General features: G+C 41.0%; 1 protein-coding gene and 1 long non-coding RNA gene across 3 annotated transcripts in view; one reads left to right on the forward strand and one right to left on the reverse strand.

The window, feature by feature from the left end:
* Window positions 1-2,157: 2,157 nt before the first annotated feature.
* The window catches only part of TRIM29 (tripartite motif containing 29), a 79,055-nt gene continuing 54,477 nt past the window's right edge, over window positions 2,158-26,735 (reverse strand). The window contains exons 6-10 of one of the 2 annotated variants that reach the window (XM_044288671.1): window positions 25,013-25,093; window positions 17,734-17,817; window positions 10,076-10,168; window positions 9,167-9,243; window positions 2,158-5,941 (exon numbers count right to left, since the gene is read on the reverse strand). In XM_044288671.1, the coding sequence (XP_044144606.1) occupies window positions 5,882-5,941; window positions 9,167-9,243; window positions 10,076-10,168; window positions 17,734-17,817; window positions 25,013-25,093 (395 nt within the window). In that variant the 3' untranslated portion in view covers window positions 2,158-5,881. The remainder of the gene's footprint in view (window positions 5,942-9,166; window positions 9,244-10,075; window positions 10,169-17,733; window positions 17,818-25,012; window positions 25,094-26,735) is intronic. The other variant, XM_044288672.1, reaches the window with a different exon arrangement.
* On the forward strand, window positions 13,146-22,806 carry LOC122933708. The gene is made up of 3 exons (XR_006388536.1): window positions 13,146-15,017; window positions 16,131-16,288; window positions 22,744-22,806. It is a non-coding gene; the product is annotated as an uncharacterized LOC122933708 (long non-coding RNA).

Genomic DNA, 26,735 nt, shown 5'->3' on the forward strand with positions numbered 1-26,735 from the left:
CCAGATAATAGCCTAAAAATATAGATGCCAGGGGCATTTACTTTGGCTTTTGGTTTCAGCAATAGACCACTATACAAAATTGCTGCATGCTCACACCAATGCAGTTCTGGCAAATGGCAATACACAAGGGAAATAACATACTATTCCAATGAATCACCAGATTCACTAATATTTCTCATGTTTAAAACTAGGAATTATATAGTTTGTTTTTTAAAATCTCAGATATGGTTGTTTTATAAGGCATTTTGGTTCCTATCAACTGCAGCTTCATACATTAACCCAAACCTTGTAGTAGTAGTAATAAAAGCAGGATCAACTCTATCAAAGCAGGTATATTGCCTGGTAGGGTTGATCATGCTGACTAAAACGATACCTGTATGCCAAAAATCCATTGTGTCCTTCCAAAGATACCAAAGTTTTAATATATATGCAAATTGGAGCTTTAATGCACCTAGGGGCAGGCCCTAACCCCTTGGTGCACCTTAGCCTCTCCTCTCTCTCCTGAGTTTGCATTCCCTTCCCTGTCTTTGACTGACAAGGCCAGGCATCATTGTTGTCCTCCTGCCTAGTCATGCAATTCTGTGCGTGTACCATACAGCATATGCTGTGAAGATACGAGATGTGCAGCACCTGAAACTACGGATACTGGAAGCCTGTGCTAGCATTTCTCCTGCGCTGTTGCTATCAGTGTGTGAAGACTGGGAGAAGACGGTTGCATTGACCATCCAACACAATGGGCAGCACATTGAACACATTTTATAAGTGGTCAGCAACTTGTAAATAACTCATGAAAGAATAAAGTTACGTTAAAACCAAGCACACCATTGTTTTTCTTGTGAAATTCCCAATAAGTTTGATGTGCCACATGACCTTCTTCCTATTGAAAAAACTAAAGTTGGATTCAAAATGGCCGACTTCAAAATGGCCGCCATGGTCACCACCCATCTTGAAAAGTTTCCCCCCTCACATATACTAATGTGCCACAAACAGGAAGTTAATATCACCAACCATTCCCATTTTATTAAGGTGTATCCATATAAATGGCCCACCCTGTATAACTGACAGATGCACAGTACTTCTTTTTCAGGTTTCCCCAATGCCGAGATCAGCATTAAGCAGGATCAACTCTACCTGGTTTAATCAGGTTGATCCTGCTGACAGGTCTTCTTTAAAGATTATTTTGCAGTTTCAAAAGCTGAATAATAACCTTTTATCTACCAGGCTCAGAATGCCTTATTTTTATGTTCATTTCCTTAGTGAGGGTTTTAACCTAATTTTCATACCAGAAGGGAAGATCATCCATTTCTTGGGGGCCAAGTCCTTCCATAATTCCTTTCAGTTTAGGGAAATAATCCAAGCAAATTCCATAAAAATGGTAGCTAGTTCCACACCTGCGGTAAATCTATCTGGCAGGCTTTTCCAGCAAGGAGCAGATTGCTGGTGGTCAACTGTATCTAGCCTAGCCGGATACTGCCATTTATCCTCTAGATGCCCTTGACTTCAATGGGATCTGGGGAGGATCTGATGACCTTCTGGCATGAGAACCGCGTTTCGGACCGAAAAACCTGGTATACAGTTTTTGTCCTGTCAAAACCCAACGCTCATGGCGGAAACTGGCTGAATACCCGTTGAATCCCTCTATAGTTAATGGGCTCCGGTGGTGCATGGCCCTATCTGGCTAGGCCGGATACAGTGAACTCCAGCAAGCTGTTTCTCTGCCGACACAGCCTGCCAGATAGATTTACCCAAGGTGTGGAACAGTCCTTACCTGAATTTCTTTCTACTCAATGTACACAAAAACAGTCAAGTGTTGTCTCCATCCACCCAATAGACATTGAATAAAGTGGCATGACGCATCCGTGGGGTCCACTGAAACTCCTCCTGAAGTGAAGAGAAATGGGAGGCTTGGGACCTCCTTTCCAGTGACCGGTGCTGGTCCCAGTGGTTTTAGTCATTAGACATTGGATTTCCATTTGTGAGCAAAATTGGGCAGCATGCTTTGCTATTTCGAGTAATATTTTTTGACTGAATCTGTGACAGAGGCTGTAAAACTGAGCCTTCAATGCAAATGTGAACAGAGTCTAATCAGTATCGATGCCATTTATTTTGGTCACTTGATACAAATTTTCAAATAAATAAAGTCACAAAACTTTAGAATCTTTTTAATTGTAGAACTTTAATGTTTTACCGACATTGTCAAATTAGATATATTACAAACCGTGAGCAGGAACTAATGAAGCAACATTTTCTGAAGGTGAATATACAATGAACGTACCATATAATGCTGCTTAAAGAGATAGTCCCATATTAAAAAAAAATATATAATAATAATAATAATAGCATATCACTAGGATTTGCCATCACTTTATGTGGAGGTCCAACTGAATGGAGCTGATTGCAATTACCTGTATAACAGGGTGACAAGGATTGTCAATCCACAGGAAAATCGTAGTTGGTGGGGATCTTCACCATTGCTCTGGCACTTGCACCCTCAAGATTATTGAGGGCCTCAGAGGTTGTTCCCACTGATCATAAAGTGATGGCATACCCTAGTACTGTGATGGCTAACCTCCGGCACTCCAGCTGTGGTAAAACTACGACTCTCAAGATGCCCCATTGCTTGGCTGGTCTCAGAACTCCATAGAAATAAATGGAGCATGCTAGAAGTCGTAGTTTCGCCACAGCTGTAGTGCCGGAGGTTAGCCATCACTGCCCTAGTATGATGGAAATACCTTACTAATGTTAAGGTGAAATCCAATTAATATTTCTTTTTAAAAAGGAGCCACGGATATAACAAATACTTGTCTTCTGCCAGAGAGATGCCAAGCATCCCACTGAAATGAGTGGATATAAATATATGGGTATGGGGCAGCAGCAGGGGTTGTCAGATCCAGATGCCCTCAGTCAATGCTCTGTAGCTATCGGCTGTATCTGGAGACCACTGACTGGAGCATAAGCTATAGCCACCAGTTGCAGAGCAGTCGGGATCGAACAACCTCTGATGCTGCCTCAGAACTGTGCAGCAGAGGTTGTTTCCACTGAGAGGTCATGACATCTACCTGGCAAATAATGAGCAAAACTATGTTATGTGGAACATATAGGTCCATTTAGCAAAAATACTCCTTTTTTTTTTACCTGGAGTTTTGACTTTAAATATTATTTCACTTTGCAATTACAAAATGATGCATAGTTTTGTTATTTCCTTTCACTAGTGTTTAGGTTTATATATTGCTGTAAACTGTACTTATCATCATGTTCTAGTCTGGGTTACTACAAGTACTTATACATATATTTTAATTCTATGTGGTTTAAACTTAAGATCCCCGGTAGGAGAACCGTGATTGAGCAGGACAGAACACATTGTCTTGCACTTCAACATTTTTTATTGTGTGTGTGTTTTTATGTAATTATTAGAAATAGTCAAGTTCAGAATCTACGTTGCCGTTAGAACAGAATGGAAATAAAGTCCAACATTACAATGTTCTTTTCTTTGACTTTTAGCACCCTTTAGAATGTAATTCACTTTCCATCCAAAAATTTTCATGTTACCTTAAGGTCAAACATGGCAACAAAAAAATATCCTCTAGCACAGAAACCTCTCCAATCCTTGGGTTGAATTTTATGGACATATGTCTATTTTCAACCATACTATGTAGTTATGTAATGTTAGAGAGAAAATCAGCCTTTACAGTATGTTCCAACATAATTAGAATATGACTTATCAATCTCTAATATTTCATTGTTGGTAAAACTAGTACTAAACAGATAAGAATTTAAAACCTTTAAAACTACATCAAACAATAGAAAAGAAATCATGAAAATGTTACAATTTCTTTCATTCTCATGTTTTCATTGTTCATAGGAAAAATATATGACTATTAGCCAGAGACAGATGGTTAAGGAACGCTAAACACAGAAAATGCACAAAATTTTTTAAACAAAAAACCAGCACCTTCTTATTTTGTCTCCTCCTTCCCTTTGTCCTGTTTTTTTTCTCATATTTCAATAAAAAATTTGAAAGATTTAAAAAACTTTTCTCTGTCTGAGAAGTACAGTCATGTCCCCTTTGCTCCTCCTCACTGTCCGGTGTCTGGTTATAAGACAAGTGGCTGCAGCAGGAGCCTCCCCCTCCCCATTGTCTGTATTAGGACAAAAAGATCATTACGCCACACTGTCTTTCTTAAGCCACGTCAGTTCAACCGTCCACTAGCCAAGGAAGGAACCGATCAGGAGATAAACCCCTGCGTAGTCTACAGGATTTTCAACCCAGACCCAGAGTACTTAAAATATTATCCAGACTGAGAAATAGTAAGGCTAACTAGATTTCTTGTTTACTTTTAGCATTCATTTCTAGGTTTAGCGTTCCTTCCGGAAGAATTATTCTACCTTGCCTCGCTTACAGGTGTTTTGTAGTAGAGAAGAAAGTCCAGAAGCCATTTTACAACTTTTTCTGTTAGCTTTGATGGATGTATAACAAGTTAAGCTCAGCAGATGAGCTGAAAGGAAAATTCCACAGAAATAGAAAAACCTAGAGTAGGCATCACCTGTTATCAAACACTAAACATGTTGGACTGAAGTAACATATAATTCGGTGACTCAAGAGAGGGTCTACATGCTCTGGTGGCAATTTTTTTCCTTTATGAGTAGGATGGTCCATGTCTATATATCAAGTGATGACTTCTTTGACAGGAGGCAAGTTGGAGCAGGGAGCAGGAATGAATCTAATTTATCAGTCCTATTCTTACTGTTTCAGGTGAAATTCTAGATAATCTACCCTTAAGTGAACATTTCCAGGTGTCTACCAAGATATTCCTGAAGGACGATGATGAATGGAGGCTTTAATGAGCTAATATGGTTTAAAAACAATAGCCATTTATCTGAAAACATCTTGCATGGCCTGGGGCACATTGTAGCCTTTCGCGAAAATGTCTGCACAGACAGGTTGCCCGTTTGCAGGTATTTTTCAAAGTGACATTACAAAAAAAAAAAAAAAAAAAAATCTCATCATTTCCGCTGACCAGTTCTAATTTGTCTTAAATATTCCAAGAACAGACTGGATAAAATGCTATTGACTCCATGCTGTATAATAGCTAAAGGCAACAAAGAGCATGCAGTGAGACAAAATACCAAAGCTTATTTCATTCAAGGATGCACGAGATAAATCCTGCATTAGCTAAAATTGATTTTTAGAATTTCACAAAGCATCTGGAGGAGAAGAAGCAGAAGGGAATATCTTCGTAGCTGTGAAGATTACACAAGAAGGAAACTGTGAAAAATGGTGCCTGTGCTGCCTGCAGAGTTTACATTGCTGTTTAATGGGTAGAGCAGATAAATGGAGAGGGTGCTGTGCAGCATGTAAGAGGTATATTTAGAGAGGAAACAAGTGGAATAGAGGAGCTAGGAAAAGTCGGATAATCTCTGCATACATTTAGATGGTTGAGGTCAAACAAGGAAATAAGTATCATATTAGAAAAATACCTCTGCAATGGTAAAATGCATAAAAAGACAAGAATGTAGTGAAAACGACAAAAATGTATCAAAAACAAGATCACAATGGTAAATGTTAGAGTTCAGGCACCATAATAACCATTAACTTGCGATGTCATGCTTTCTACTGTACATCAGCGCTAAAGGGTTAAGTTGAGATACTGAGCTACAGATTCGTCCAAGCCTTGACCCACCCAGAAATTCCAGTTCATGATTATTGCCCTTGGCAAGAATAAAACCTGTTTTTGTTCCCTCCCAGCCAAATCTAGTCACAACACATTCACTGCAATAGCAGTGAAAGAAGAATTACGCAGAGCTCCCCACCCTCTCCCTACTAACAAATAGCTTTGGTAAGTTGAAGAACGGCGTCTTAGGCTTCCATGGTCTCGGGGATTTATGGGGATTCAGTGTTTGAAGCATTTCCTTTATTCACATAGAACGGGCGTTGCTGGGTCTGTTGGGAGCAAACAAGCCAAACGTGTTAATGACTTTAATTGTTTTGTGAAGACAGATTAGATATGTATTTATACAGTTATCCGTAGCCAGATTGTTGAATATACCAGTGTGTTATGGTATTTCCCTAGAATAATATCATTAAAGGAGTTATCCAGATTTTACTAAGCGATAGCCTATTTGTTATATACAGTATTTTACTCACTTACGGTATATAGCGCTGACCTGTTCCATAGTGCTTTATGTCTCTGGAGTGTGGGAGGAAACCCACATAAACTCAGTGAGAACACACAAACTCCATGCAGATGTGGTCCATGGTCAGATTTAAACCTAGGACCTCAACGCTGCACGGCACCAGTGTTAACTAATGAGCCACCGTGCCTATAGGATAGACCATCACCAGCCGATCAGCAGGGGTCCTACACCCCGCAATGCTGCCAATCAGCTGTTTGGATGTAGCTCCATCTCCAGACCTTGGACACAGAACTATACAGCTCCATCAACTGTGTTGCGGCCAGATCTCATCACCGCAGTACTGCTGTCGGTGACTTCAATGGGAGCAGCACTGTAGTAATGTGCTCTGTCAACTACACAGTTGATGGAGCTGTGTAGTTCCAGCTCTGACTACCGGAGATGGAGCTACATCCAAACAGCCGATTAGTTATTGATGCCCCATCCTAAGGATAGGCTATCACTTAGTAAAAGATGGACGACCATTTTAATATTTATGCAGTGAAACCTCTCCAAAAAAAAGAAGATGAGAAGATGACTCCCTTATCCAGACCAGATTTCATCCGGTGGATTTTTGGTTTCCCCCTATAGAGAACTTGACATCTTTGAAGACCACTTTGCAATGCAATTTTGAGTGTTTGTATTGTTACAGCACAAGACTGGATTATTGGGCTTTCTTGACTATAAGACTAAATAGTGGTAGTTCAATAGTGAGGACGATTCAGAAAAATGTGGATGAAATTCCAGTATATTTTTATACAAAATCTACTAGTGCACCACCATAGGTCCTGAACAAATGAAGATGAGCAAATTACTGGACAGGAAGTTCACCTTAGATATTATTATTGCAGAAAAACATGTCCTGAACCAAGTATAGTACAAACACACTGAAAAAATACAATACATATAATAGTTAAATATATCTGAACTATAATAGTTTCATAAAAAGACTAGATATTAAAGGCTATAGACATCGTTGCATCAATTTTTTTGCTTAAAAACATTTTTCAATGTGGATTTCACTAAACATTTTGCTTTCATTTGGCATCTGCTTCTGATATGTATATACAGTGCACAGCAGGCTGCAGAATGCAGTTCACTGGCAAATCCGTCAGACTGGTTGACTGATGGCGTGGTCTCCATTTCCTCACTCTATTCTCCTAAACAATCTTCTAAGCTGATTCATAGCCACATCAAGGTGAACTTTATATGGTAATAAATCAGCTTAGAACACATCTGTAAGAGTTATCACAGAACAGCATTGTGCAGCCTGCTATGTAATGTACCGGTATATGCATGTCAACTGCAGAAGCCAAATGAAAGCGAAATTATTAAACCTAATTCGATTTTTTCCCCCCACAAAATACGGTACATGGAATCCAATTGAAATATTGATCCATAGCCTTTAGCAAGGTAGAAAATTCTGACGACAGATTGCAATCTGTGGAACCTATTTATGAACCCATCATTTCTCTCCTGTTCTGCACCTATAAACCCAGATGTTCTCCAGTGTGATGACCCCAAAGAACATCACCCCAGATCTTAGCTTCCAAAATAAATACAACTTGGGGGTATGGAGTGGAAATGGTTTCAGGATCTTTTTTAAGTTTCCATATAGCTCCAAGAGAGAAAGAGTTTATTAAATTATTACATTTCTTTGACTTATATAGTACCAACATACACAGTGGAGTCACATTATTATGACCACTCCCTACTTTTGAAGTTAGCAATGCGTACCTTTTGAAGGAAGTCACATGTCATGAGCTGGTTTGGTGGGTATATAAGGCGTGTGATAGTCTGTCTGCACACATATCACTTATTGCTCTCATAGGTAAAAGGGTAATTTCTCAGAGTTTCAAAAAGGAATGATTATTGGATTTCGGTCCAAGGTATTTCTGAAACTGTGCAGCTTGTGAACTATTCTCATGCTGCTGTGGAGAAAGTGTATTGTGAGTGGACAAATGGCACCGATGTAAATAAGAGACATGGATGCCATTGATGTGAGAAGTATGGAAGGGAAAATGGACATGCTGCAGTGGGGCAGCTCACCACCAAAATGAACCAGAGGACTACTAGACGTGTTTAAACAGTGAACAGTTCAACAATCCCTACTGTATATGGGGCTTCGAAGCAAAAGCTAACAAAGATGCATTGACAGAAAAGGCTTCAAACCTTGCGGCAGTATCAGAATTGGACCTCTGGTGATTGGTAAAGGGTTCCTTTTTCAGATGAGTCATGTTTTCTTAATTGAATGGATGGTGTTAGGTGAGAAACATCATAGAGCAAACACTGTGCAACCATTGCTAGAGGAACACAAACTGGTGGTGGCAGCGTTATGGTCTGGAGAATGTTTTCGTGGCATCCTCTGGGTACACGCATCTCTGTGGAAGGCACTCTTAACCGATTTGGGTATGAATCCATCCTTGCAGATTACATACACCCATACATGCTGATTGTCTTCCCTGGGGCAGATGGGATCTTCCAGCAAGACAAAGTGACATGTCACACTGCTAGAAATGTCCGACATTGGTTGGAAGAGCATGCCCAAGACATCCAGGTACTAACCAGGCCCCCTAAGTCCCCAGATTTGAACCTAATCTGTGGGACCACCTCGATCGCCATGTTCATTCTATGGATCCTCTCCCGCACCCCCTTCAGCAGCTGTGGGATGCACTGCAGTCAGCATGGCTCCAGATACCTGTGAAAACCTACCAGGACCTTATTGAGTCACTCCCAGCCTGTCTAGCTGTTATCTGTGCTGCACATGGTGGTTACTCTGGATATTAGCTGGTGGTCATAATAATGTGACTCAACTGTGTGTAATGCAGCACTTTACAGAGATTGTCATCACTTACTCAGAAGTCCAGAGGACGTTCTTCCTTGTACAATTGTGCATACAGATACAGCTGTCAATCACTGAGTAGAAGCAGCCACTGGACTCCTAAGCCCAGAATGAACAGAGATTTAGATCCATAAAATAAAAATCAGGACCTACCAGAAGACTTTGCTTTGATGATTTCCATGTCTGTGGCAGAGCTTTTGCTGGCTGATGTCTATTCATCATTGGATAAACTAAAATTGAGATATAAATAATTATTAGCATTAATGCTTGGTTAATGGGGTCGAATCAGTTAATTTGGTTCATTATATACTAAGCATATCTCGCGGGACCACACGCCGTGCTGTTCTGAAAATGTCCCTGCCTATTAGACAATGTCAAAGCATTGAACTACACATCAACTAAGGAGATGTCTCTGTAAATGCTCCTCGGACAAACACAGACCTATTTCCACATATGAGTAATGGCAGGGACCAGAGACATAAAAATAATAGCAGAGCATTCAGAGGAGTGGCAACATTTAAAGGGGTTGTCCGGAGGATAGGTCCTCAGTATCAGATCGATGGGGATCCATCTCCCGGGACCCCTGACAATCAGCTGTTTGAAGAGGTTGCAGTGCTCCAGTGAACACCACGGCCTCTTCCTAGGCCAGTGACATCACATTCATCGGTCACATGGCAGCTCAGTCCCATTCAAGTGAATGGGGTTGAACTGCAATAGCAAGCACAGCAACTATGCAATGGAAGGCGCTGTGCTTGGTAAGCTGTGGGGAGGCTGCAGAGCACACCTGAGCACCGTGGCCTCCTCAAATGGCTGATTGGCAGGGGCACCAGTAGTCATATCCCCACCTATCACATACTGATGACTTATCCTGAAGATAGGTCATCAGTATAAAACATTCAGAAAACCCCCATTTAAGGGATGTGCTTGTTTCACTTTTTTTCAAACAGGTGGTAGGTCCTTTTTAAGTGTCCATCTAATATTGTCCACATTGACCAATCCTGACCAGTCTACCACTGAATTCATGGATAAAACATCTAAAGGGATTACATAAAATAACATTACCGTTCATGTTATAGAGGTTGTTTTCTTGCTGAGCGTTGGTCTCTGTGGTTGTCACGTTGGATGAAAACTGGTAGGAAGGTCCTTGGTTGGTGGCTACAATAGAAGACATAAATTATTGAAATAAAGTTGTGGCTAGGACAGCTTGAGACAGGAACAGTTTTTTTTCTTTAAAATGCCTTTAATTAGATATTACATGATAGCAAGACCCATAGTGAAATCGTACCTACATGATGTCATGTGTACTATGAGAAGCATATGTGAAGCAGGTGCAAAAGAAACATTTTCACCAAGGATAACCTGAAGGCAAGAATGATGCACAGGAAGGTTCCCAGACCGTAGAACAACCAGGCTTTAAATGAGTAATCAACTAAAATATGGGGGAAAGGGGGCTGGAGAAGGGGGGGGGGTAGCAATGATCTAATAGATACAGATCCATGTGTTCTCTGAATAAGGAGAATTGAGAAATTTGGACACCTCTGGTGGTGGCTTATCTTTCCTCAGAACGAAAGTATTGAGCATCTTGCAATCCAAACGCCCCATCTATATCTACCCTGATGGCAAATGGTTGACTTGCCTTTTCTGACCATTTTCTTTAAAAAATATAAAGAGTTGACTCGTGTACTGATCATGTGCAGTGCAGAGCCAACATTTAATTTCTTAAATGATTGTTAAAGGGGTTTTCTGGAATTAAATATTGATAGCCTACCTCCAGGTTAGCTCACAATATCTGACTTCAGCACCCCTGCCTATCAGCTGATTGAAGAGGTTGTGTTGTTCCGGTGGGCGCTGTGGCCTCCTCACAGCATACCAAGCACAGCGCCATACATTGTGTAGCAGCTGTGCTTGGTATTACAGGCCAGGCCAATTCACTTAAATTGGATTGAGTTGCAAATAGGCCAAGTAACCAATAAACATGATGTATCTGATCTAGGAAGAGGCTACAGCGCTCAATGGCCTCTTCACTTAGCTGATCAGTGGGGGTTCCAGGATTTGAACCTCCACCAATCAGATATTGATGGCCTGTCCCAAGAATAGGCAATCAATATTAAACTCCCCAAAAATTACTTTAACCTGTGCCCATTTTGAACAGGTAAAATTGCTGTTTACCTGCAAAAAATACACAGACTTTAACAATTTCCAGTATTTGAAAACCGTGCCAATTTAGACTGAAACTACCCGTCGGCTCAGCATTCATCCACATTGTGGCTGCTACATGTTTTTGTACCTTAAAAAGTATAAGTAAGAAGATAAAGAGGAATTCATGCTAATACCACAAGGGTGAGTTTACACTGGGCCAATTAATTTCAAAAATTTCTGACACTGTGCCATTCATCATAATGGACCTTGTAGGTATCTATGTGCATGCTGCCAAAACAACCAAATCTGCTTTGTGTATATATCCCTCTAAAGGCACCACATAATAAACAGATCCGCAAATTTCCAATGGCACTACATGAATATATACAGTCAGGTCCATAAATAATGGGACATTGACCCATATCTAAACTTTTGGGCTCTATACACCACAACAATGGATTTGAAATGAAACAAACAAGATGTGCTTTAACTGCAGACTTTCAGCTTTAATTTGAGGGTATTTACATCCAAATCAGGTGAACGGTGTAGGAATTACAACAGTTTGCATATGTGCCTCCCACTTGTCTGGGGACCAAAAGTAATGGGACATAATAATAATCATAAATCAAGCTTTCACTTTTTAATACTTGGTGTCAGCAAATCCTTTGCAGTCAATTACAGCCTGAAGTCTGGAACGCATAGACATCACCAGATGCTGGGTTTCATCGCTGATGATGCTCTGCCAGGCCTCTACTGCAACTGTCTTCAGTTGCTGCTTGTTCTTGAGGCATTTTCCCTTTAGTTTTGTCTTTAGCAAGTAAAATGCATGCTCAATCGGATTCAGGTCAGGTGATTGACTTGGCCATTGCATAACATTCCACTTCTTTCCATCTGCACTGTGAAGCGCCGTCCAATGAGTTCTGAAGCATTTGGCTGAATATGAGCAGATAATATTGCCTGAAACACTTCAGAATTCATCCTGCTGCTTTTGTCAGCAGTCACATCATCAATAAATACAAGAGAACCAGTTCCATCGGCAGCCATACATGCCCACGCCATGACACTACCACCACTATGCTTCACTGATGAGGTGGTATGCTTAGGATCATGAGCAGTTCCTTTACTTCTCCATACTCTTCTCTTCCCATCACTCTGGTACAAGTTGATCTTGGTCTCATCTGTCCATAGGTTATTGTTCCATAACTGTGAAGGCTTTTTTTAGATGTCATTTGGCAAACTTTAATCTGGCCTTCCTGTTTTTGAGGCTCACCAATGGTTTACATTTTGTGGTGAACCCTCTGTATTCACTCTGGTGAAGTCTTCTCTTGATTGTTGACTTTGACACACATACACCTACCTCCTGGAGAGTGTTCTTGATCTGGCCAACTGTTTTAAAGGGTGTTTACTTCACCAGGGAAAGAATTCTTCGGTCATCCACCATAGTTGTTTTCTGTGGTCTTCCGGGCCTTTTGGTGTTGCTGAGCACACCGGTGCGCTCCCTCTTTTTAAGAATGTTCCAAACAGTTGTTTTGGCCACTCCTAATGTTTTTACTATATCTCTGATGGGTTTGTTTTGTTTTTTGTCAGCCTAATGATGGCTTGCTTCACTGCTAGTGACAGCTCTTTGGATCTCTTCTTGAGAGTTGACGGCAACAGATTCCAAATGCAAATAGCACACTTGAAATGAACTCTGGACCTTTTATCTGCTCATTGTAATTGGGATAATGAGGGAATAACACACACCTGGCCATGGAACAGCTGAGAAGCCAATTGTCCCATTACTTTTGGTCCCTTAACAAATCAGAGGCACATATGCAAACTGTTGTAATCCCTACACCGGTCACCTGATTTGGATGTAAATACCCTTAAATTAAAGCTGACAGTCTGCAGGTAAAGCACATTTTGTTTGTTTCATTTCAAATCCATTGTGATGGTGTATAGAGACAAAAATGTTAGAATTGTGTCTATGTCCCAATATTTATGGACCTGACTGTACATATATATATATTCCTCTTCCTTATCTAAGATGAACAAGGCTTAAATACTCAGAACCACAGAGAGGATTAGAGGGAAAAGCAGCCTTTTGAAAGAAGTTCCTTGCTGTTTCTTTCACTGGGCCTGCACTTGTCTTCACAGCTGTATTACATAGTAAAGGTAGTAAAAAAAAACAATGAAATTCATCGGATAAAAAAAGTATCAAAGAAAGTTATTTCAGGAATATGTGTTTAAGCTAAAAAAAAAAAAAACATTGAATGACTGGCGTTATATTTATCAGTATTTGACAAATATAAAATATTCAGGATGACATCAGGCAGCTACTCCCGACATCAACTCGACCCTGATATCTCAAAAATACAAGGTTCCTTGGCGTAAAAGCCCTCAGTCACAGCCTATAATGGGTTAAAAATGCTGTATTTAGATTAGTTGCAATGTGATTCAGTGTCCCAGTGATAACACTGATCTGTTAGTGGCAGGGGCGTACATAGAAATCATTAGGCCCCATAACAAAAATCTGGATTGGGCCTCCATGCCCCATCCTTAGCCTCTCCCACTATCTGTTCCCTCCTCCTGGCTGTCTGCTTCTACTTACTATATAATGTGCCATACCTCATCCCCACCATCATAAACTGTGCCTGTTGCTGCGTGTAATATACAGTGTGCCATAACCAAATAAATGATGTCTATTGCTGAGTAAAATATATAGTGTGCCATCCCCCCCATCCCCAGGAATTACTGTATGCCTATATGGTGTGCCATACCAGCCAAGAACTATGGCTGCATATAATATATAGCTGGGTCAGAAGGAGGAGGAGAGCAGGGAGCTGGAAGGCAAGGACTGAGCCCAAGGGAGGACTTGGGAAGTGACAGGAGCTTGTGTGTGTAATTTAGAGGCATCCATGGCCGGGACCTTTTCCCCCAGGGGCCCCATGCCAACTGCGTGGTCTGCCTCTATTGGAGGTACACCACTGGTTAGTGGGGATGACATGGGGTGGATTTGGCATTTCTGGGGCACTAAGCAAAGTCACATTGCGCCGCTAAGCTCCAGTCCATTGCACTGCAAAGCTCTTCACCCATCAGCCCAGTAAGATCCACTCTTAGTTTAGCAGTGCAGCCTGGGCACTTCTGCTACCGCTCTACCACTGGGAAAGACCCTATCTCCCCTGGGGTCCTGTGCAACTACACTGGCGATATGTCCGTTCAACCACTAAATATGGCCGCCTGATCTCTGTGGGCCACGAGCATTTGCTTGATTTGCATGGTGGAAACGTCCACCACTGGGGATGACCTGTATTTTAACCATTTTTGACTATAACAGGTAGATGATGCATTATGGTGGTTCCGCTTGAAGCCACATATACATGGGAATGATTTTGATGCATATTTTCCATGGGGATTTGCATGTGGATCTTTCTTTGATTTCTTAGATATTTTCCCAAATTTCACCGTTTACATTGAGATGAAAATCCTCTTTTATTTTATTTTGAGTCCACTGCTTTTTTTGGCTTCAATAATATGGCACATGTGAAACTACATACTTTTAACAAATCCTTTCTTTGAACAGACATCACAACAGTCGCTCTTCTCTCCAGTCATAGAAGAGAGGCATATTCTGGAGGGATACATACATACGCTGGAGGGCAGCTACAGGGGATCCAAATGCTCCACAGCTGCCCTGCACTACTATCCAAATCTCTTGCAAAAGCTATTTCAACGAGTTGTAATCTGAAGGAAAACCAAGCACCACATGGTCACTTCCCCATCAGCGCAACCACAGAAGTAATGGAGCAGTACATGGTGGCCATGCTGGGTGTTCCATGCTCTTTGAAGCTCATCAACTTCTATAAACTAAGAATTTTCTAATGAGGTATTTATAAATAGATTTTGTAATAATAAAGATAGCCCCATTAAAGGAATTGTCCAGCTTTTGGCAGCCTTTCTGGCTGCCCCCCACCCCACCACCACCACCACCACCACAATCTTGTTGGACTAGCAGAGGGAAGCATGCTCCCTGCTCTGGTTTCAGCACTTTCTGTCCAATACTGTGGTTTTTCACTCTGGTCCCAGAATGTCAACGTCTGGCATGGACAGGGGTCATGTGTGCCTTTAAAGCCATGATTGGCTGCAGCAATGATGTGTCCCCCAAACGGCACATAGTTACATTGTTGATGCGGTTGAAAAAAGACATTCTGTAAGTTCAACAAAGGGATGGGTGGGGATGTGAATTTTAGAAAAAGGGTTTGAGCCCCAGACTTATACACATTTTCATAAGCTTTAATGTTATTTCATTTTAAGAATTCATCTAAGTAGTCCTGAGGTAGACTATGACACAGATTTACAGTTCTTACAGTAAAGAAGCCTTGATGCCTCTGGAGACTGAACTTTTTCTTCTCCAGACGGAGACAGTGCCCCCTTGTCTTTTGAGAGGATATTACATAGAACAGCTTTTCACCATATTTTTGTAGGGCCCATTTATATATTTGTAAAGGTTAATCATTTCATCCCTTAGAAGCCTCTTCTCAAGACTGAGTGAATTTAATTATTTTAATCTTTCACACTAGAGTTATTGCTGGATCCGGCAGGGTTCAGCATAAACGCTTCCGTTACTGATAATACAACCGCCTGCACCCGTTATGAACGGATCAGGTTGTATTATCTTTAACATTGCCAAGATGGATCCATCATGAACTCCATTGAAAGTCAATAGAGGACTGATCCATTTTCTATTGTCCGTTTTACTCCACATCCCAGGTCGGAAAGCAAACTAAAACATGTTGTGGTTTGCTCTCCGGTATGGGAACGCAACTAAACGGAACGAAATTCATTTTGGAGCATTTTGTTCTGTTCAGTTCAGTTTTGTCCCATTGACAATGAATGTTTTTTTCCTGTATTGAGTCCCTATGACGGCTAGTGTGAAAGTAGCCTAAGGCTCTGCATTCCCCTAATCAGTTTAGTTGATCTCCTTTGTACTTTTTTCCAGCTCCAGGGCATCCCACGTGACCCAATGATGTTCTGCTTGGAAGACATACCACTGTTGCAGCCAGTCATTGGCCCATATGCCAAGCTGACAAGTGGGGACCAGAGCACTCAGAACTCAACAATAGACTGCGAGAGCTGGAACACAGCGAGAGACAGCAGGTAAGTATGCTTCCCTCCGCAGGCCCAGAAAAGTCCGGGGGAAACCAGATAGTTTACCAAAGCTAGATAACCCCTTTAAGATGGATCTATCATCAGATTATGTTGTCCTATATAATGACGGCACACAATGGGGACAGGTCTGCTTTACCAAACAAAAATATATCTATATACTGTATATTGTACCATTTGTAATCTTAGAATTCTTGTTATTACTGAGTGCAAGTAAGAGATTCGACCTTTGACAACATCTTCATACTTTTCATAATGCAATAGCTTCACAAGAACTTCAACTATCGATTGCACTTCATGGATTGGAAAACAACATTCCATTTTATTGACACAGGGAACAAATGTTAAGGTCGATAAATGTGTCAAAAGGCTTTCAAATATACTGTATGTCCAAATTATATTTTAAAGTTGTTTTCCATAATCCTTCCTTAAAGGTGTTTTCAAACCAAAAACACATAAATTTGACATTGGTGGGGATCTGAGACCAATCACTAGCTGTTTCCATTCATCTCATTGAGCTTAAATTGGAACCGCAGCACACGTGGCCCGACTCCCCTTAATACAGAGTTGCTGCTGGGGGAAGGTTATATGGGAATGGTTTACAGCAGTCTACAATTGGTCCAGCATATTGACCAGTGGCCTACACTGCACTAGCTGCCCCTTGTATCTAAATGTACTGTAGTTTGCTGTCAAAAAATGAGAATCAGTTTGCAGCTCTGTATTGCACATTGTGCTCATTGTGATACAGTAGGAGCAATAGTCCTGTCATCTATACAGTAAATAATAAAGCATGTGAAACTATCTCTTTTAGAATATTAAAGGGGATGTCCATTTTTTCCCCAACTGCTTACAATGGGGTAAAATAAAAACAGAGTAATACTCACCTTACCACTTCTCTCCTCCTCCATTGGTGCTGACACTTCCCAATCCCCGGCCAAATTTTGTTCTTCCTGCTCCGATGAGGACATGGTGATATGACATGTGACAGCTGTAGTAAATTATTGGACCTCTGTGGTTATTGACACATCACCACTAGAGGCAGTGATTGGTCACATGTCGTGTTGATACATCATCAATGGAGTAGAAAGAACAGAGACCTGTGGTGGACCAGGGAAGTGGCACTGGAGCATCAGGGGAGTGGGTGAGTATTACTCTTTTTCTATTTTATATCAATGTAGGATGTTTTCTAAAAGCATACTGTAGATAGTTTTTTTTTACTATTTACTGTACAAACACAAGTTACAAGGCTTGCAAATTAGAATAAAAGCTGAAAATTAATGTAAATCCTCAACATTAGAGATAACAGCCTGAAGAGAAAAGCACTTAGCAAAGCATTCCCCCAAGATTAAGAGCCCCCTCCCCCTCCATAGATTATTACCACTATAATCTATGCTGCAGATAGCAGGGATTATATTTGCTAAAAACAGTAGGAATACCTTTCTGATTAAAGTTCGATGCTGAGATGTTGGAAGTGTCCTCATTGGTCTGAATAGGAGAATGGTCCCACATCCTGTAGGATCCTAAGAGAAGAGGTGCTATTCTTTAAGAAATAGTCTATAGAATAATACTATGGCCTTATTTAATACATCTGTATGATTCCTCAGATTTTCTTATAAATTATAAGAGTGTCAAGTCTATATACATGCTAATTAGTTTGTGCCTCTGGGCCACCAGCTGGAATGTAGCTGTCCTATAAGTCAATGTTTGATTTTTTTTAAACAGGGCTTGATAGATTATTTAGAATCCAAGCCAGTACCTCATCTGCAGACAGATGTTTCAGGGTGATTCTTTTTCATCATTTCATAGCAGAAAGAGCTGCTTCTGGCTTGGCTATAATCCTCATGTTATGTCTCATGGCCTGTTTAGAAGGCCGAACATTGACTTATAGGATAGCTACCTTCCAACTGTTGGCACTAGAGGCATAGTGTTCTTTTCTTTTTTTGAAAAGAGAGCTAATTTTCTTACCTTTTTTCAGAGAATCATTACATTGCATAAGACTCCTTAAAACTACTTGGCACTCTCTACAAGTAGAAATAGTACCTCCCAGATCCATGTCTATATTCATATACACTGACCCATGGGGAGTCAAGAGACACTAGTGCAGGGCACTGAAGGGTCAGGCAAAATCATGATCAGGGACAGACCGAGGTCAGGTCAGGCAGAGTACATGCAATACGGTAAACGGTCCGAGATAAGGGCAGACATTAAGAGTCAAAATCCAGAAAACTGGCAGAAAGTCAATACATGGGTGGACAACAGAAAAAGCACACCTTCACGGGATGCTAACACCCTCCAATAGGGAAAGGTGCCTTAGGTACCCTAAGGTAACCAGCTCTTCAGAAGCCAGAGGGTGCATATGTGCACCCTACGGGCACAGGAAGAAAGGCCTTTCCAACAAGCAGATGACAGTCTGTCTGAAGGTATGGAGATACCACAGCATCCAGGCCTGCTGGTAAGAGAAGAGAAGGAGACGGGCCTGTGCCATAACTATTGAATATGATATTGACCTAATAGCAATATCCCATAAAAGGTTAGTACATATCAGTATGCAATAAAAGCCAGTTGAGTACTTTATAAGCAGCTTATTGCAAAACAAATACACATTGAATTGCATCATGCATTAAAAATGTAAACCATGGACATAGACACAGTTAAAGGTTAATTTAGGTTACTTGGTTACCATGACATATGATAAAACACAAAATATTAAAAACAGAGTCACAAAAATATTTAAACAGCATATATTACATTATACGTGTCTGATAGTCTGTTGGATTTTACCCGAGAAAAATGATGTTGAGAAACTTTGCACAAATTAGCTGCTCTCCAGGAGAAAGAAAAACAACCCTGTAGTTTCTATTTATTGGAGGTACTGTACCCATCAATGTCCAATCTTTTAATGAGCCTTGCATCATAAGGTAAGGGCTAAGGATATCAACCCAAAGGAAGAAACATACTTCTGTAGAAACCGGTTCTTCGTGAGGGTCCTGATTCTCCTTGAGGAGACCATCTGCTATCAGAGTGAGTCTTATAGGCCAAGCCAAGCCAACCAGTACTTTATACTACTCTATACTGACGAAAGCCAAGAATTCCAAAAGCCACAGGTGGGTAATACTTCCTTTCTACCAAACTATGATTTAGTTGATATCCTTGATCATGTTGCAAGGCTCGTTAAAGGGTCAAGTGTTGATTTATAGAGTACCTATCTCTAGTAGGTAGACTAGAGAGTCGGTTTTCTTCCAACAAGAGGAGAGCATCTGTAAAATCATATAGACATTATGTCCCTTTATCAATATGGCCTACAGACATATTGGTCTTATTGTCTATAGAAACCAACCAGATATCAGTTGTTATTTCTTAAAGAAGTTTTCTGCTTGGGGCAATCCTTTTTGTTAGAAGATTCTCCCAAATGATAAGCAGACCTGAGGTTGGCCCAATGCTAGGTTCCATAGAGAACAGCTGTAATTTGAGTGGTTTGCTTTCTCTGTTTTGCTAAATGTGGCCCAATGCCCATGTGTCCCAAGAACTTGCATCTCCCAGGAAGCATTGTGATTGCTCATGCTTCCTCACCTGCATAGAAACTCACATATAGCCCCAGGGATACATATGGTTTGTGATGCCCCCACAATTTCCTTTTCCACTGTCTAGAGAGAGAAATACCAAGTTCCATCTCCACTATCTAGAGAGGCATATTCCTATATTTTTCTATGAATTTAGAAGTAGGGGTGAATGGATGAACGGTGTCTGGGCCGCTTCACCTGCTATTCAATGAGATCACTACATCAGCACTAAGGCAAGGGGCAGCAGGGAAGCTACTGAGCATGTTAGTCCACCACTGAAAGCAGGAGAAGGTGGACAAGAAGGATAAACAGCAGGGGGCACTACCAGAGAGGGAAATGTCATGTATCTAAAAAATAAAAATGTATATTGCAATAACACTTGATATAAAATGCCCTATTCATTGCTTACTTTTCATGGGATAACCCCTTTAAAATACATTAACAAGTGTTTCCTGTACACTGACCAAAGAGGTAAGAGTTAACTACAGTAGCTAATATAAGCCTCCTTCCAAAGTTGCCAACCATCAACTTACGAGAAGTTATTGTTGTTGTCTGAGATTAAAGGCTCCTATGTAAGCATTTAGGTTGTGGTTCCTCTAAGCCTCCCGCAAAAGAAAAATTTATAGTAACTGCAATCCGTCTTTCAAAGTTGTCAAGCAACCTACATACAAAAAGTTATTGCTATTGTTTCCTGGTCTGAGACGTAAAGCTATTAATATTATCTCTAAGCTTTCCAGAAATGAAATACTGTAGTCACTTTCTTATGGAGTTCACTAACATTTCTTTTTTCTATCATGAAAGAGAGGAGATATTCAGTGAGCAGAGAAGAGACTCTCGGACGGACTGTGGCTCCCCTGATCTGAACTGGATCATAGTGATTTAGGATGTCAGTTCCTATCTGATTGTGGGTCTCTTGTACTGTACTCACATCATCAATGTGAATACAGTACAATAGATCTGTGATCACGTATTAGGCTACTTTCACACTAGCGTTTTGGCTTTCCATTTCTGAGATCCGTCATGGGCTCTCAAAAGCGGTCCTAAACGGATCAGTTTTGCCCTAATGCATTCTGAATGGTAAAGGATCCGCTCAGAATGCATCAGTTTGGCTCCGTTCAGTCACCATTTTGCTTTGGAGGCGGACACCAAAAGGCTGCCTGCAGCGTTTTTCTGTCTAATATGTGGTGCAGAGCAAGACGGATCCGTCCTGGTACACAATGTAAGTCAATGGGGATGGATCAGTTTTCTCTGACACAATTTAGAAAACGAATCCGTCCCCCATTGACTTTCAATGGTGTTCATGACGGATCCGTCCTGGCTATAGAAGACATAATACAACCGAATCCGTTCATGACGGATGAATGCGGTTGTATTATGGTAACAGAAGCATTTTTTTTCTGATCCATGAAGGATCCGCAAAAAACGCTAATGTGAAAGCAACCTAAACCAACTCTAAAACCCTATGATACAGTCAGTTCCTATCCAATCGCGAATCTATTGTACTGTACTCACATGATGATGTGAGCCTCAATCCGTTAGGAACTCACTGTATCTAAATTATTATGATGCAGTCAGTTCAGGTCACGGAAGTTCTGGTCGGTCAAGGATTGGTGACCAACATATGGGCCATGTTTTCCACTGTAGTGACTTTGTTATGGGGTTCACTAACATTGCTTTTTTCTATAATGAAAGAGAGGGGATATTCAGTGAGTAGAGAACAGTCTCCCGCACCGACTGTGGCTCCCCTGATCCGAACTGACCGCATCATAGTGATTTATGATGTCAAATCCTATCTGATTGTGGGTCTCTTGTACTGTACTCATATCATCATGTGGATGCAGTACTATAGATCTGTGATCACGTATGAACTGACTGTAAAACACTATGATACAGCCCGTTCCTATCCAATCACGGAACTATTGTACTGTACTCACATGATGATATGAGCCTCAATCAGTTAGGAACTCACTATATCATAAATTTTTATGATGCCGTCAGTTCGGGTCACGGGAGCCATGATCAGTCCAGGAGTGGCGACCGACATACGGGCCGTGTTTTCTGGGCCGACTTCCCAAATAGAAGCTTTAGGGTGTCTTCCTATGGTATGTGGCAGATTAGTTTCTATGTAATTTCATACATCTGAATGAAGTTTGCAACAGTTTATGCACGTGCTGCAGAAACAACCCCATGCATATGTACAGAACATGTTGTCAGCCACAGTAGTTGCTGCAATAAATCTCATGCAAGCAAATATATTCTCATCCTCCTCCTGTCTCTGGTGTGTGCTATTACTTTTTCTACAAAAAGGCAATTAATGATAAGTCTTAAAGGGGTTGTCCAGGTTAAAGATATTGATGATCTTTCCATAGGATAGGTCATCAATTGCAGATTTGTGGAAGTCAAACACCATGCACCACCACTGATCAGCTGTTACCTACAAACGAAGTTCCAAGAAGTAAACAGTGTACGGAGCGGAACACCAGAGTGCTATACACTGTCTAGTCGCCATTCTGAAATACTGCAGTCCAGCTCCTAATCAAGTGAATGGGAGCTGAACTGCCGTACCTGAGAATGGCCACTACATACTGTAGTGTACAGAGCTGTGCTGTTCTGGCTCAGACAGCAGGTAATAGATGACATTGGTGCCAAGAGTTGGACCTCCACCGATCTAATACTGATGACATATCCTATGATAGGGCATTCATATCTACAGGGTGGGCCATTTATATGGATACACCTTAATAAAATGGGAATGGTTGGTGATATTAACTTCCTGTTTGTGGCAAATTAGTATATGTGAGGGGGGAAACTTTTCAAGATGGGTGGTGACCATGGCGCCCATTTTGAAGTCGGCCAGTTTGAATCCAACTTTTGTTTTTTCAATAGGAAGAGGGTCATGTGACACATCATATGCTGTGAAGATACGAGATGTGCAGCACCTGAAACTACGGATACTGGAAGCCTGTGCTAGCATTTCTCCTGCGGTGTTGCTATCAGTGTGTGAAGACTGGGAGAAGACGGTTGCATTGACAATCCAACACAATGGGCAGCACATTGAACACATTTTATAAGTGGTCAGAAACTTGTAAATAACTCATGAAACAATAAAGTTACGTTAACACCAAGCACACCATTGTTTTTCTTGTGAAATTCCCAATAAGTTTGATGTGTCACATGACCCTCTTCCTATTTAAAAAACAAAAGTTGGATTCAAAATGGCCGACTTCAAAATGGCCACCATGGTCACCACCCATCTTAAAAAGTTTCCCCCTTCACATATACTAATGTGCCACAAACAGGAAGTTAATATCACTAAGCATTCCCATTTTATTAAGGTGTATCCATATAAATGGCCCACCCTGTATAACCTGAAAAACCCTTTTAAGGGTGATTTGACACAACTTGTTGCCTTTTGCTTTGGAAAATCACCTCTACAGTTTTTGATGCAGTTTTTGAGCCTGAAGTAGATCCAGCAGGAAGGGAAAGTATACGTTTTTCTCAAATGGCCCATTCACACAGTGTCTTTTGACAGCAGAATGTGGCACGGATTCTGCTCTAAAAAGGCACAGGCTAGCCAAGTGATATCTGACTTTCATTGTTTTCAATGGGAGCCCATGTTTAATGGTCACAACTTCGCCAGGAAATGACAAGGCAACCAGATGAATAGCAACATGGCCTGCTATTGCAAACAATGGCAGGTGGTCTCCACACTGCCATCAGATGTTTTTTGGAGTGGAAGCGATACCAAATTCTGCTGTCAAAAGATGGTGTGTGAACAGCCCCTTACTGTATGTTTCTCATTCCTTTTAAACCTACTCCTGGTTTTGGCTCTAAAAACTGCATTAAAACAGTCACAAACTGCGTATTTTTTCAAAAAACGCTGAGCCTGAAACCACCATAAAAGGAGTTTTCCACTACTGCAAGTAAAGTCTTTGGAAATTGTACTGTACAGAGAAAAAAGGTTGAAAGGGCTAATGTCCGTCTGTTCTGGTGATCAAGGGCGTGACTATGGTCTGACCCCCGGCAATGGATGACATCACTTGCTCGGAGGAATGCACTCTGCAAACTCCATCATTTCCATGGATATTCATGGACAGCCACTGTGCTCAAGCTCAGTAAAGAGGAATGGGGGGCCCGGGAACCTTGTTCTAATGATTTGTGGGGGTCAAAGGGAAAGAACGTAGGTGATAAATGTCCACTGTAAGACAACCTCTTTAACTCATTCAGATACAGTAAAATGAGAGGTCATGTCCTGCAGTTTACATGGCTACTTAACATTTATTGCCTAGCTTTTACCTTAGATTTTTGGGATATAGATGACATTTTGTTGCTTTTGATAACCCTATGTCTTATTGTAAGATATCAACTTTGTAAACTGATAGTGATAGATTTTCATAGCATGAAGTACAGCTTATACAAGTCCGGTCATTGCAATAAGTTGACTTTCATATTTAGTTTTTAACATGCTTTTTGCACAAATTACACTTCTTAGCTTCAACTACTTTTAGGGGTGCCAAGTAACTTCTAACTATGCTCGATTGCAAAAGGAGGATGTTAAATGTGTTTTCTGGGAGTATCTTATTGATGACCTATCCTCTGGTCATGTGATTGGTGGGGGTCCGACACCCGGGACTCCGCCACTCCGGTTTGACGAGACCTTGGTGCTCCAATGAGTGTTGCAGCCTCTTGCTAGGCCAGTGAAGTCACATTCATCGGTCACCTGACCTAGGTGTAGCTCAGTACCATTTAAGTAAAGGGGCCTGGGCTGCAATACCAAGCACAGCCACTATACAATGTACAGCACTGTGGTTAGTAAGCTGTGAGAAGGTCGTGGAGCACACCGGAGCACCGTGGCCTCTTCAAACAACTGATTGGAGGGGTTGCCAGGTTTTCCGATCTCACAGACCAGATATACTGAGAATAGGTCATCAATTTACTACTCCCTTTGATATCTATACAACTCCTTTTTCATACAAGCTATCATTTCATACTTTACATGTGTTGCCTTATACCATTTAGAAGTAAATGCATAGCACATCACAAAACAGGAGTCATCAGTATGTATACAGTACATGTGTAAAACATATTTTATATGCATAGAAAGACACAAACCTACACAATCTTCTAATATTCCTTCTAAATAAAACTTTTGTACCTTTGTTTCCGTATATGCTGTTCATGCCTGAAGTATCTGCCAGAGAGCGCACAGGGGAGGGCTGGAAGGACTGCCGAGAACCTATAGAAGAAAAGAAACTTGTGTAAGGCCGTGTTCACATCAATGTTATGAATTCCGTTATTGCTTTCCGTTATAATATGGTCATAATAGAAAATAACTGAGGCGTTCCGTTTTGATCCGTCAGAATAAAGGTCTATGGGCAGGCATAATGGATCCATCTGGTTTCTGTTATTCAGGACGGAAAAGTAAGTTCTGTTGAACCCACCTTAATTCTGATATTACAGAACACTTAATCATTTCCAAAAACACACCGTCATTCATGTGGATCTCCTGCCTGTTTTTCTGCACCCGTGTGAAGGTAGTCCAAGGCTACATGCACACGACCGCGCCGTGTTTTGTGGTCTACAAATTGTGGATTCGCAAAACACGGATGCCGCTCGTGTGCATTTCGCAATTTGCCAACCATAATGAAAATGCCTAGTCTTGCCCCCAAAACAGACAAGAATAGGACAGGTTCTATTTTTTGGTTGCGGAGCCACAGAACGGAGCAACGGATGCAGACAGCACACAGAGTTCTGTCCACATCTTCTGCGGCCCCGTTGAAGTGAATGGGACAACATCCGAGCCACATATTTGAAGACCCAACAATGGTCGTGTGAATGAGGCCTTACAGAAACTTAGGACTAATAGGTTTCATCCACAACTGACATTCATTTCAAAGCAAATTTTTGGCCGGACCAGTCAACCATCTAATATGTCTGGGGATGTCCCGATATTTGCCATCTGGGGAGGTAAGGATCAGACTGATGGAGTTGAACCTGTCCAGTCCTTTTGTTCTCGGGGAGATAAGCCACCACCATAGATGTCTGGCAGTGGCTTTTATGTGCACACTTGGCCAAACATGAGTATGGGGGAGGGTTAGGAAAGATAGCTGGCGGCCAAATGAGCATTCGGTAGACAGTAATCCTACATGTAAGTCAAAAAAGTGTATTATCAAGTAAAAACAGACAAAGCCAAATTACATTGAGAACACACATATACTGAAGAGCAGCATCACCAGTGAACCATTACTACCTCACCCAAATAACTTGTTTGATTCACTTTCATAGAGTAATATAATTACTTGGTTAAAGCACAATTTGACTGTTCAGCCCACTCAGGCTCTTCATCCTGGCTCGTCTTTGAATTTAATATTTTTTTTTACTAAAATCTAGCAAGGCCTTGCTTATGTAGAGCTTTACAGCTAATGAGCTGCTCTGATTGAACAATTCCAACAAAATACTAGTTCCCCATCGCCCCAATCTAATTATTTTGCCAGTAGCAGAGGATTACAACTATGTGCTTTAAACATAGTAAAGGGATGATGTGCCCGTTCATTTAAAGGGGGTGGTAAAATGTCCATTTAAAGGGGAAGTAGAAAAGTTTCACACTTATGGAATAATACTTTACATATATATATATAGGGATAGGGGCGCATTCACATATGAACTTTCAAATCACTTTTTTTTACATATATGGCATCCGTAGTGTGTTTTAAATTGTCTGTTTTTCATCTGCATTTGTTCTATTTTTGCTGAAGGATGAAAATCTTTTTTGCTGTTTTTGCAATGTTGTAGAAATACAACGGCTAAAAAAATAAATACACACGTGAACAATACAAATTTTAAAGGGAATATATCATTTATACGTTTTTCTGCCAGTC

This window comes from Bufo gargarizans, chromosome 4, assembly GCF_014858855.1.
Source record: "Bufo gargarizans isolate SCDJY-AF-19 chromosome 4, ASM1485885v1, whole genome shotgun sequence".
Lineage (NCBI taxonomy): Eukaryota > Metazoa > Chordata > Amphibia > Anura > Bufonidae > Bufo > Bufo gargarizans.